At 43.5% G+C, this 14,030-nt stretch overlaps 1 protein-coding gene across 1 annotated transcript in view; it reads right to left on the reverse strand.

Moving 5' to 3' along the window:
- RTF1 (RTF1 homolog, Paf1/RNA polymerase II complex component) overlaps positions 1–6,684 on the reverse strand; it is a 51,035-nt gene extending 44,351 nt beyond the window's left edge. The window contains exon 1 of the mRNA XM_023255476.2: positions 6,480–6,684. Within this exon, the coding sequence (XP_023111244.1) occupies positions 6,480–6,677 (198 nt within the window). The 5' untranslated portion in view covers positions 6,678–6,684. The remainder of the gene's footprint in view (positions 1–6,479) is intronic.
- Between the last annotated feature and the right edge of the window lie 7,346 nt (positions 6,685–14,030).

Here is a 14,030-nt window from a genome sequence, read left to right on the forward strand (position 1 = left end):
TTCTAATATACTTTCTAAGTAATGCACATTTCTTCTACCCCTTAAAGGGATATTAGTATTAAATCAGAGGGGTTGGAGCAAGAACTCCCAAACTGACACTATCTCCTGTCTCTAACTCTTCTGTAACCAGAAAAGTCAAAAAACTTTCCACCGTGGATATGCCAAGAAGCATTTGCATATTTAACAAAGGTTTATTAAGTGCCTAGTCTGTGTCAGGCAGGCATTAATATTATTATTTTTAAAAATCTTCTCTTTAGTGGCACCTGGGTGGCACAGTTGGTTGAGCGTCTGACTCTTGATTTCAGCTCAGGTCATGATATCTCAGTTCGTGGGTTCGAGCTCCACATCAGGCTCTATGCTGACAGTGCAGAGTCTGCTTGGGATTCTCTCTCTCCCCCTCCCTGCCAGCCGGTGTACATGCTCTCTCTCTCTCAAAACAAATAAACTAAAAAAACAAAAACAAAAACAAAACAAAACCCCAAAAACCTGGAGAGACAGGAATATAGAGAAGATTTTTTACAATGTTTATTTATTATGAGAGTGGGAGAGGGGCAGAAAGAGAGGGAGAGACAATCCCAAGCAGGCCCCACGTTGTCAGCACAGAGCCCAACGCAGAGCTGGAACCCATGAACCTCAAGATCATGACCTGAGCTGAAGTTGGACGCTTAACTGAGCCACCCAGGTGCCCCTCCAGCTTTTTTTTTAACGTAGGCTCCATGCCCAACATGGGGTGCAAACTCATCACCCCAAGATCAAGAGTCGCGTGCTCTACCGACTGAGCCAGTCAGGCCCCAAGCACACATTATTTTCAACTACCCACTTGACATTTCCACTTAAATATCTCACAGACAACTTTAATCTCTACATCCAAGAATGAATCCATTTCTTCACCTTTTTTTTTTTTTAATGTTTATTTATTTTGAGAGAAATAGAGAGAGAAAGAGTGTGCCCACGCAAGTTGGGGGAGGGGCAGAGAAGGGGAGAGGATCCAAAGTGGGCTCTGCACTGACGGCAGAGTGGCCCATGCGGGGCTCGAACTCACAAATTGTGAGATCATGACCTGAGCCAAAGTTGGACGCTTAACCAACTGAGCCACCCAGGCACCCCCCATGCTCTTTACCTTTAAACCTGCTCTTTCCCAAGGTCCCCCAACTCAGGCCAGAACCTCCTCTTCCTCACCTTCAACATTCAATCATCAAGTCCTCTCATTTTATCCTTAATATTATGTCCAATCAAATCTCCTTTCTGCTGTCTCTGTAAGTACCATACCAGTACAAGTCAAGCATTCATTTAACAAACACTGACAGGGTATCTGCTGCATACCTGGCACTGTCCTAGGTGCAGGAATACTACAGTGAACAAATCACCTTGCCTACCTGGAACTTCCATTCTAATTGAACTTCTGCTCTACACCATCTCTCACCTGAACTCCTCTACCACCTAACTGGTGTCCCTTCTCTAGGTTACTCTCCACATAACAGCCTGGGGAAACTTTTTAAAAGACGAATCTGAACACCTGTTCTGGCTTAAAATCCTTCAGTGATTTCTCATTACCCTCAGAAGCAAGTCCAAAGTCCTTAAAGTTGCCAACATGGCCCTACCAACAACTTTAAAACTTTTTAACCTCAGCCCACTGTAAGATCAATGATACCTCATGAGCCAGTATACAAGAAACATAGGTTTCAGAAAACAATACTCCTTTTTACTAAGTCTGACACATGATGTTTTCTTTTTTAAAAAATTTTAGTTTTTAAAAGTTAGTATCTATACCCAACATAGGACTCAAACTCACAACCCCAAGATCAAGAGTCATGTGCTCTACTGACTGAGACAGCTAGGTAACCCTGATGTTTTCTATTTGATTCAATTTCATTTTCATTTTTAATGCTGGTTGTGATTCATTAAACTGACTTTTCCATCTTCAAAGGGTCCAAATAGAGACTACTGCAGCTTCATTTGTACCTTCTCTCCCCAACTTGTTATATTCCAGTCACTGTGTGTTTCTTTCAGTTTCATTAGGGTGCTAGGTCCTTCCTGCCCCAGTGCTTCTGTGCATGCTGGTCCCTCAACCATGAACACTCAACATGTCTCTGTGCTCTTTGGTCTCCTAATCTTTTCCTTAACACATATTCCAGGTCTCAATTTAACTGTTACTCCCTCCAGGGTCACACTCTCACAACATCCTTGCTCTTCCCTCATAGCCTCTAGCAAAACTGAGGAAGTGACTCTCTGAGTGAGCAGTGTTTGCCCTGCCACAGGCTCAGCCCTGCCCTCCCCTCTCCTCTCCTCTCCACTCCTCTCCTCCCCCCCCATTCCCCCACCCCTCCCACCCCCCACCTTTCTCTAAACTCCCTGAAGGTGGAAACTGTTTCCGTTTTGTTCACCCAGTAATTGCTCTGGTGCCTAGCACTGTCTAGCACATTTATTGAAAGATAAACAATCTCTGCCCTTGAGGAACTTACAGTCTAGGAAGGGAGCAATAAGTAGTACGCCAACAGATTTGGGGGAGAAAGATCTGTTTTGAATTTTTCTTAAAAGCCTCTCTGTTAAAGCTCCCATGGGACTCTATCTTCTCTGCACAGAAAAGGTGAGTGAAATTAGCAGTTACATCAAGCTGAATGCAACACTATGACACAAATTAAAAAACTTCAGTAGTCAACAGTGACACTTCTCACAAGTTCTTCATCCTAGACTTCTACCAAATTCTGCTCTAATATAAAGAAGACTATATGAAAGGCACAACTTTTAAAGTTCCCAACTTTTATGGGGAAGGTTTACGGAAGGATACTTTATAACAATGGTATTTTTTACATATGTCTAAAGATAACTCCTTAGAAAATACTTAGGGGCCTATTCTTTCAAAGACAAACTTAATTATTGCTACTTCAAGTATCATGAGCAGAGAAAAAGAGGACATGACAACATAATCACCATTTGAAACAAGAAAGGAAATTATGAAATAAAGCGTTCTAGTATGCATGTAGCTCAATTTTTTTTTCTTGAGAAAGGCAAAGTTTTTATAAATACTGAGTTGTATTGATCTGAATAAAGAACTCTTATTACTTTATTACCTTTGGATACTTTCCATTTTCTAAGACCCACTGCATAAATATTATTCCATTAAGAGTGACACACATTATTTCCATGGAAGTACATGATGGGGTAAACAAACAAACTAGGTTTGTCTCAAACTCTTTTCCAAGAGGTGCCAAAACCAAGTATCTTCAGGATTTGCAATTCTAAAATGTTGAAGAAAGGGTGTGCCCAACATAAAAAAATAAGGTCACTAACAGGTCATATGTTAAAAGAAATCCTTCAAATTCTCAAAGGTCTGAGTTTTTAAAATCTTTTAAAGTTAAAACAATTTTAAACTACTTCGATTCAGTTACTACACACCTTCCTTCCCATCATGAAGAAAGGAAAAAGAAACAGGCCTCAACAAAAAGTATCCCAACAATTCAAATAGCTTCAGAGATTTAGAAAAGCCAACAGCTTTGCCATCTCAAACAGCTCTGTTGAGTTTCTTCGGTTCTGCACACACTATGGCCGGGACAGGAAGCTATTTCTCTCCCAAACAAACTACTTAGAGTGTCTTATTAAAAAGATTAACTTGCACACAGACAGCGGTCTCAATCATTCACAAAAATAAGTACCTGGGCTGTTCCTAGTAAAAATGCAGAGTCAAGGGCTCTATCCAAAGAGGGTCTGATGGGAGCCCCTGCAAAGTACATTTTAAATAAGTAACTCAGGCAGCTTCTGACACAGGTGGTCCTCCTCCCACCACCAGGAAGAACCTGTATAGAAGGCTCACCTGCCTCACTTTCAGCAAGGACTAAGACGGATGTAATATTTCTAACATAATGGCTTAGGTTCCCACCGGGAAAACCCAGGGACAAAGGACCTCCTTTCTAACTGTGCTTCACTCACACTAGACCTCAGATTTGTAACAGTATGGTCTTTTCCACAAGAACCTTACACTAGACAGCAAACATGATTTTACACCCCCAATGAAGACCCAGAACCAGATGGAGCAGCCCAAGGTTATCTTGGTTATAAAGGCCCAGGATGCATTAATTTTGTTCTGAGGATTCCAAAGACCCCCAAACCAGCCTGACTTGGGACTTCTGCTAAAGGTCTCTGGTGATAACTTATAGAAGGCAGAGATCTTTGTTTTTGATTCCTCTGACAGTCTGACACAGCACTGAATAGATAGATACAAGGCACTGGTGCCTCTGTTAGGATGTGCAGGGAAAGGGAATTTTGATCTGGTTCCCATCTGATAAAAGAATGCCAATGAGAATGGTTGCAGAGGAAAAAGTTGAAATTGCTGTTAAATTGTATTAGGTATTACTTAGAAATTTTATGCTAATTTCTTTTTATAAATAGATAAAGCTGGATTTAAAGTTGCAATCCCTTCCAGTGTCCACTACGGTAGGCTCTTTGTGGATCAGGTAGAACCTCTCTATCAGAAAAGGAAACTCTCAATTCATTTCATTTGTTAGAATTCTGTGGAAAATCACTACGGACAGAGTAATTTGCAGCTTAGTTCATTCATCATCAGTCTCAGAGCGCTTTACTAAGGAAGAGCCCAAATAATCTTTTTAAGTGATGTAACAATATCCTCCAAACTATTCAATGGACTTTACAAACATGGATTCTAGCAACATGGAAAGTGACCATGAAACATCATTCTCATTTTGCACTATAAAAAATTAAAAGACTAACAGATTAAGTTGGTATAGTGAGGAGTATGGGCTTTGCAGTCGTGGAGATATGGAGTTCAAATTTCAACTCTACCACTGACAAGTTGTGTGAATCTAGGTAAGTTACTTCTTCAATCTCCATTTTCCTCATATGTAAAATTGAAAACACGGTACCAACTTCACCATCATTTGAAAACGTGACAATGTAAATAAACTACTCAAATGAGGTTGACTAGTTCACCCCAAACACTATGTAAATGGTAGCTGATGTTATTATTAGAAATACCTACATTTCTAGATCAGAAAAAAAAAAGTTCTAATCCTAAGTGCCAGTCTAAAATTATCAACCAAACTTTTCCAAACCAAGAATATATTTTTTTCCAAGAATTTTTTTTTATATTTTTGTAAATTTCAGGAGCCTTTCAGTTCCTACCCCCAAACAGGTTTTCCTCCTTTGATAAAGCCCCACTACTTTCCCACCTCCTTACCACCATTTTCAAAACAGTCCTCTTTTCAATACATTTTCAGTCCCCCCCCGCAAAAGTCCACCCCTTTCATGCCTTAATACTTCAGTCCTGAGACCTGTGGCCTAATACAAACCCCCAACAAGCCATTTATACAAAAGCCTTAGTTTGCAAGTGCTTGTACCAATATTAATTCTTACAAATACTTGATCCTTGTAATAGCCCAATTAGATACTCAAGGTTAATGTTGTATCTAGATTTTACAGTTACAGCCAAAAGATACATAGCTAAAAACTAGCATGGCCAGCCTGGAACTCAAAATTTCAGATTCTAAATTCACTACTCTCTCTACTCAACTTATAAAGCTACTACTTCTTGAATATTCTTTCTTCATACCATTTGTTCACAAAACATGGCAAGAATCCTCTTTGAATCTTCTAGTATCACTAGAGCACTGCTATAAAGGACAGCTCCTCCCTACAGTATTTTCTAGGATATAAAAACAATTCAACCTTAAGACAGTGAGACCAAAAGTTACTTTCAATGGCTCCTGCACAATCTTCAAATAAGAAAGAATTCTGGGATGTTGCATGAAAAGAGCCCAGAGGCCTCAGCCATAGTCCTTCCATATCCTTCTATGTATTTCTCCACTTATGCCCACCTTCCTCCTCCCAAGAGTTTTCTTCGGTCTGACATCTCAACAAGGACCCTTCTCAACCACAAACGACCCTAGTTGCCAAATAGATTTGTGCCTACAGCTAAGTCTTTCTCGTCAAGCACGGCAGAGGTTCCCCGGAAGGTTTAAGAGTGTCTCTACTCTCGGTCTACACCCCTTGTCTGAAAAACTTCATCTTCCAGAGCCCACACCTTCTCGCCCCCCACCCCCACCACCCCACACTCACCCTTGCACCTCCTCCCAAATCTCCCAGGCTCCTGGGTTGGCGGGCAATACTTCCTATCTCTCCGGGCTCGGATCGCCCGGCCTGCAGCCCGCCGCCCGCCGCTCCGATCTGGCCCCAGCAGATCACGGACCGGTCTGGTTCCCCAAGCCAGAGGCCCACCAGCCTGGTCCCTGCCCCGCCTCCCGGCCCAAGGCGCCAAGTCCTCGGGGCTCCTTCTCCAGGCCCCGGCCGGACTCCGAGGGCCCCGGGCGCTGCGGGGAACACAAGAAGGAGGTGGCAGCGGAGGTCAGGGCACGGGGCGGGCCGGGAGCTCGGGCCGGGAGGCCCCGGGCCCGGCCAGCTCCCGGCTCCCGTGGCCCGGACTCAGCCCTCCCGCTCCGCCGGCCCGCGCCTCCGCGGCCTGCCCTCACCTGATCGAGGTTCTCATCGCTGCCGCTGTCCTCCGTGTCCGAGTCGATCACGACGCGGCCTTTCCGCTTCTTTACCATGGTGGTCCCCCGGCTCCCACGCCGGACGCCGCCCGGACTCCCCTCTTGCCCGCCTGCCAGTGGGACCGCCACTGCCGCCGCCGCCGCCGCCGCTCGACCCACACAAAGGCGACCGCGCATGCGCGCTCCGCTCCGCCCCTGGCCCCGCCCCCCGCTCGTCGCACGCCGTTCGCCCGCGCCCGGCACCCCGCCCTACCCCACCCCCGACGCAGCGTGGGAGGCGGAGCCCCGTACAGGGCTGGGTTCCGGGCAGTGGACAGTGGTCCCATACCCTGCGCGGGCGCCGGGAAACCTTGGGTGTGTCTCTTCTACCGGCCCGAAGATTGGTGTGCTACGTACCTATCGTGGACGGGGCCTGCGAGCATCTGGGTCCTCTCTGACAAGTCTTTCAACTGGCCCACGCTGATTGAATGTCAGGGCGATGTCAGGGACCTCCCGCCTGGAAGACACAAGTTGGCTGGACCATCTTGAAGGCATCCGTCGGGGATTAAGCCTGCCTACCTGGGTTGTGCAAGTGACACCTGTGCTGGAACCTGAAGGATGCATCCGAGTTACTCAAAAGAAGACTAGAAGGAAAGATGTTCCAAGCAGAGAACCGCGTGGACAAAGGCCCGTAGATAATTGAAAAAAAATTGGGTTCAGGGACAAAGTTCATTATGGAACACAGAATATGATGTATGTGGAGGAACGCAGCGACCACATTATTCAGTGCCTAATAAGCTATAATCAGAATCCTCAACTTCAGTATTGAAAAATTTTAAGCTGAAGGATGACGTTATTAGATTTGTGTTTTATTTTTTTTTTTATTTTTTTTTTCAACGTTTATTTATTTTTGGGACAGAGAGAGACAGAGCATGAACGGGGGAGGGGCAGAGAGAGAGGGAGACACAGAATCAGAAACAGGCTCCAGGCTCCGAGCCATCAGCCCAGAGCCTGACGCGGGGCTCGAACTCACGGACCGCGAGATCGTGACCTGGCTGAAGTCGGACGCTTAACCAACTGCGCCACCCAGGCGCCCCTAGATTTGTGTTTTAAAAAGATTACTCTGAACGCAGTTTGATGAATGAATTAGAAGAGAGGGAGCCTAAGGGCTAGGAGACCACCTAGGCTGTTGGAGTCATTATGGCAAGAGATGATGGTGCCCCAAAGTAAGGAAGAGGCAGTGGAAATGGAGAGAAGTGGATGGATTCTGGATAATTTGGAAGACAGAATTCCCAGGAATTGAATATTAGTTGGAAGAGGGGTAAGACGAAGTCCAAAACACAAATAATGCTTAGAATTTGGCTTAGGAATCTAATCTTCGTGATGGTGAGTGGGTGCTTCATCAAGATAAGGAACATAAGTGTAAAGGAGGTTTGGGAGACTGGTGTATGCAGGAAATAAGTTCAGTTTTTTACCTGTTGAGGTTAGCTGATTAAAAGGACAACTTCAGAGACACCTGGCTAGATCAGTAGATAGAGCATGCGACTCTTGATCTTGGGGTTATAAGTTTGAGCCCCATGTTGGGCAGAGAGATCACTTAACAGAAAAGGGCAATTTCAGAAGTGATTTCTTTGTGGGATTTTGAATATAGGGTCGAGAGCATAAGCAATAAGAATTTGAACATGTTCTCAAAACTTTTTGGGAGACCATTAATTCTTTATTCTGGTAGTGAATTTAGGAGGTAGACCCCAGTCTTCTCTAGGCATTACTGGGCACAGGCAAGTTGATGAATCCTTGCTCTCTGGCTCCCTTTTTCTTTTCCCTTATACTGTATAAATTTTATTTTCTCCCATAAGTTACAATACATGTCACAAACATGCATGCTGTAAAGTGGTAGTAAAAGAAAATATACCAGACTTAGAGGAATCCCTGGAAGTAAACACATACCTAGATGTCCAATTTGCTTCCAGTTAGCTTGAAAATGTGTTCAGGATTAAGGTAGAGAAAACAACCTAAGGCCCAATTACCTCTTTACTCCAAAAGATTTTTAATAAGATATAACCCCTAGACCACTCTCCTCCAACATATCCTTGGAACTGAGCCCATGGCCAGAATGACTCGAAATGACCAGGCTAGTTTCTAGCCACCCTGAATTTCGGCGGCTTTCTGTGAGGACCCTCTTTAAATGTGTTAATAGAAGAAGACCAGGAGCGCCTGGGTGGCTCAGTTGGTTAAGTATCCAGACTTCTGCTCAAGTCATGATCTCACGGTTCATGACTTTGAGCCCCACACATAGGGCTCCATACTGACAGTGGGGACCCTGCTTGGGATTCTTTCTCTGCCCCCCTCTTTCTCTCTCTCAAAAAAATAAACTTAAAAAAAAAAAAGTCAATGTCCCTTGACTGTAATTAACAAACATATGTTCTAGGGCACCTGGCTGGCTTAGTTGGGATAACCTGTGGCTCCAATCTTGAGTTCATGAGTTCAGGCCCCATGTTGAGTGTAGAGATTACTTAAAAACTCAAGAAAAAAGGGTATGTTCTTTCTTTGAGTGAAATCTGTTGATTTCAATCTTTCTGTGAGGGATCTTCTTTTTTTTCTTTTAATTTTTTTAATGCTTATTTATTTTAGAGAGGGAGGGGAGGGGCAGAGAAAGAGGGAGGCAGAGAATCCGAAGCAGGCTCGGTGCTGACAGCAGAGGCTCAGCGGGACTCAAACTCAGGAACTGTGAGATCACAACCTGAGCTACAGTTGGATGCTTAACCAACTAAACCACCCAGGTAGCCCTTCTAATAATTCATGGGCTGGAGTTGGTCCATATTGAGCCTAGACGGTGTCTAAATTGAATGAATAAATATGCTGTGCTCTAAACTTCCTCTTCATTTGGTTCCTGGAGAACCCAACCTGTGAAAGTTTTCCCTCAGTAAATGAGAATAATGATAATACCTGCCTCTTTGGGTTGTAATAAGGTTTAGATTAGTTAACATATGTAAAAAAGTGCTGAGAATACTTCCTTGCATCAAGTAGGCCCTGGCATAGAGTAAGCCCTCAATAAATGTCAGCTAGAATATTTTTTCCTGATTGTAAAAATTATTCCTACTGGGGCACCTGGCTGGCTCAGTCCATAGAGCATGCAAATCTTGATCTCGGGGTCATGATTTCAAGCCCCACGTTGCGTGGGGCAAAAAGAGATTACTTTTAAAAAAAGTATTCCTACTGGCGTGCCTCGGTGGCTCAGTTAAGCATCCTGAACTCCGCTCAGGTTATAATCGTACAGTTGGTGAGGTCAAACTCCACATCAGGCTCTCTGCTGTCAGCACAGAGCTTGCTTTGAATATTGTGCTCCCCGTGCTTGCTGCCCCTTCCCACTCATTCCTTCTCTCTCTGCCTCCCTCAGATAAATAGATTAAAAAAAAAAAAAAAAAACTTAGGGGCACCTGGGTGGCTCAGTCGGTTAAGCAACCAACTTTGGCTCAGGTCATGGTCTTGTGGTTTGTGTATTCAAGCCTCACACTGGGCTCTGTGCTGACAGCTTGGAGCCTCGGGCCTGCTTCAGATTCTGTGTCTCCCTCTCTCTCTGCCCCTACTCTGCTTGTGCTCTCTCTCTCTCTCTCTCTCTCTCAAAAATAAGTAAACATTAAGAAAAAATTTTAATAAAATAAAAAAAATTTAACTTAAAATATTCCTATTTATTGTAAATAAATTGAAGGACAGAAAAGTATAAAGGAGGGGTGCCTGGATGGTTCAGTCAGTTAAGAGTCTGACTCGGGCTCAGGTCATGATCTCATGGTTCATGAGTTCGAGTCCTGCATCTGTGCTGACAGCTCAGAGCCTGGAGCCTACTTTGAATTCTGTCTCTCTGCCCCTCCACTGTTTGTGCCCTCTCTCTCTCTCTCTCTCCCTCCCTATATATATATATACATATATACATATATATATACATATATGTACATATATGTATATATATATATGTATATATGTATATATATATACACACACACATATGTATATAAATCTCAAGAATAAACATTTAAAGAAAAATTTTAAATAAAAGTTAAAGAAAAGTATAAAGGAAAAAGAACTATGTAAAATTCTACCATCCCAAGATATCCGCCCACTCTACCAAAACAACTGTTTGCATGTGCATATATTTATTCAACACATACTTACCAAGTACCTACTATATGCCTGACCTCAGGCACTGAGCTAGATACTGAACAAGATGAATAAGTGATCAAGACAAGATCCTTGCTCTCAAGAGCTTACCTTTATACACACGCACACACATTACAAAAGGCATGCACTTAAAAAAATATTTTTTTAATGTTTAGTTATTTTTGAGAGACAGAGACAGAGCATGAGCGAGGAAGGGGCAGAGAGAGAGAGAGACAGAATCCGAAGTAGGCTCCAGGCTCTGAGCTCTCAGCACAGAGCCTGACCCAGGGCTCAAACTCAAAAACCATGAGATCATGACCTGAGCCAAAGTCAGATGCTTAACCAACTGAACCACCCAGGCACCGCACTAGGATGGTGCTCTTAACGACCGTTAGCAGTTCTGTGCCTATCCCTGGTCGGGTAGACAAGCAACTACAGCCTGCTTACCTAAGGCAATCAGAACCAGCACAGTGGAAATAACTTCAGTGTAAAACAGGTGGAGGAGCGAGATCATACATGTGGTCAAGACGGGGTAGGGAGGTATAAACATAGTAGCCAAAAGTGGGTCTAGGGATGGGAGGGTGTTCTAATGCCTTTACGGGGCTGCAGGAAAGGGGCCCTGAGCCCCTAGTCACATTCTCCTGCAAGCCCACGAGTGACATTCTAGACTTTCATAGTTTGGAGAAAATGTCACTTCACAGCCTCCAAATCCATCCGCATCAAAGCCCCTGTTCTCTAAGCAGCCCCTTAATCCAAGAAGGCTTTCCCTCATGGGGATAGACTGTATTGCTTGGCAGACAGACATACTGCTCATGGTAAATTGTTAGTCAATATTATAAATCATTCTGTCTTTGGTTAGTAGGACTGGTTTACCAGAGCCTGATCACTTTTCAGTGATAAAATGAGCAGGCAGACTTTGAGGAGAGGTGGCCATCTGGGGAGACTCTGAGCTCAGTGTTCCCTTCAGCATAATGCCATGCTTTTCTCTCATGGCTCCTTCCTCTTTCTCCCATCTTACTTCTCTGCCTTGGACTGGATGACTGTCTTTTTCAACCTGAAATCATCCTCCAATACCCCATTGTGTGAATTAAATCATATTTTCCTACCCACTCCTCTCATGTACTTCCGTGTTTCTGTATTACTCCAGGAGTGTGGCATGGTAAAACTCCTTTGCTGCACTGTGGATTGATTGATTGATTGATTTAGAAGAAGAAGAGAAGGAGAAGGAGAAGGAGAAGAAGAAGAAGAAGAAGAAGAAGAAGAAGAAGAAGAAGAAGAAGAAGAAGAAGAGCCTAAAGGAGGAGGAGAGAGAAAAGAGGAAAAGATGAAATCAAAAGGGAAGGAAGAAGGTAAATTCCTCCTGTATTGAGGGCAGAGCTTAAGGCCAAGGTTTCTTTCAGTGTCTCCTCTAAGCTCTTTCTTTATTCATTCAACAAGTGTGTTTTTTGGATGCCAGGAAGTGCTACATCTGTTTCTAGGTTTTGTTCCCTTGAGTAAAATATAATTTGGAGAGTTGCGGGAGAATATGAGCCTGTTTCAACCACTCCCAGGCCGTTTTAAATTTATTTTTTTTATTAAAATTTTTTTAAATGTTTACTTTTGAGAGAGAGAAACAGAGAGAGCATGAGCAAGGGAGGGGAGGGCAGAGAGACAGACAGACAGACAGACAGACAGAATCTGAAACAGGCTCCAGACTCTGCACTGTCAACACAGAGCCCAATGCAGGGCTTGAATTCAACAAACCGTGATATCATGACGTGAGCCGAAGTCAGATGCTCAACCAACTGAGCCACCCAAGCTCCCCTAAATTTATTTTTTGAAATAAAAAATTAATGTATATCGATTATAAATAAGAAATATAAATACAGAAGTTTATAAAGTAAAAAAGAAGCTCTCATCCTCATTCCCCTTCTCTTCCAATCTCATTCCCCAAGAATAACTCCTAGGACCAGTTTGGTATATATTGTTCCAGGCCTTTTAGGACACATGTGTAAGCACATCCAAAAACAGGATCATGCAACATGTACTATCCTATAATGTAACCTCTCCCAGCAGTGTTAGTCTGGCCTGACAGCCAGGCCAAGGGGGCATAAAGGAGTCAGAAAACACTATGTGAGACTACAAGTTAACGTCTACCTCCATCAGCCTGAGCACATGACTAAGTTGTACATATCCAATGAACCTGGGGCTTCCTTGCATGTAAGTGTTCCCTCTGGTCAGTGAGAACTGATTTTAAGATGTTATGAGTTCAGCCCTCTCTCTGGCCTCTCTCAGTATAGCTGCATGATTAATAACCTTTGGTTCCTACCTTAGCACACATAACAGATGTGTATATTTGATATGTACATACCCTGATGGGTCCTTTGTACTCAAAACCCGCCCACAAAACCCTCTAGAAGGCATGTCAGAATGCCAGGAAGTGAACAGTATGTTTCCATAAGGATAACCTTATATCTTTAAATTTTTTTAAATGTTTATTTATTTTTGAGAGAGAGAGAAAGAGACAGCACGAGTGGGGGAGGGGCAGAGACAGAGAGATACAGAATCTGAAACAGGCTCCAGGCCTGTCAGCTGTCAGCACAGAGCCTGACATGGGGCTCGAACTTGGGAAGAGTGAGATCATGACCTGAGCCAAAGGGGGATGCTCAACTGACTGAGCCACCTGGGTGTCCAAACCTTGTATCTTTAAAATTATTTTTATAGGGGTACCTGGATAGCTCAGTTGGTTGAGCATCTGACTCTTGATTTCAGCTCAGGTCATGATCCCAGGGTCGTGGGATCAATCCCTGCATCAGGCTCATGCTGAACATGGAGCTTGCTTAAGATATTCTCTCTCTCTCTTCAGCTGGGTGGCTCAGTCAGTTAAGCATCAAACTCTTGATTTCAGCTCAGGTCATGATTTCGTGGTTCCTGACATGGAGCCCCATGTCAGGCTCTGTGTGACAGCATGGAGTCTGCTTGGGATTCTCACTATCCCTCTTTCTCTGTCCCTCCCCTCCATGCACATGTACTCTCTCTCTCTCTCTCTCAAAATAAATAAATAAACTTTAAAAAAAAGATTCTGTCTCTCCCTCTGCCCCTCTCCCCCATTTGTGCTCTCTCTAAAAAATTTAAAAAATAAAATTATTTTTGTAATTATTTGCCAACTTTTTTAGTATGATTATTCTTGAGACCTATATCATAAGTGTAATTCAGAAACACTAATACAAATGAATTCCATACTTTAAATTCTTTATCAAAAGCCAAACTTGTGGCTTATTTAGCAACAACCAGGATTGCCTGACTTATTACATTCTGGTGTCAAACATTCAATTGAGCACCTGCTGTGTGCCAAGCACTGAACTGGGTGCCAAGGAAACAAAGACGAACAACACATCATCCCCATTTACGATCTAA

The sequence above is a fragment of the Felis catus genome, chromosome B3 (genome assembly GCF_018350175.1).
Source record: "Felis catus isolate Fca126 chromosome B3, F.catus_Fca126_mat1.0, whole genome shotgun sequence".
Taxonomy (NCBI): Eukaryota; Metazoa; Chordata; class Mammalia; order Carnivora; family Felidae; genus Felis; species Felis catus.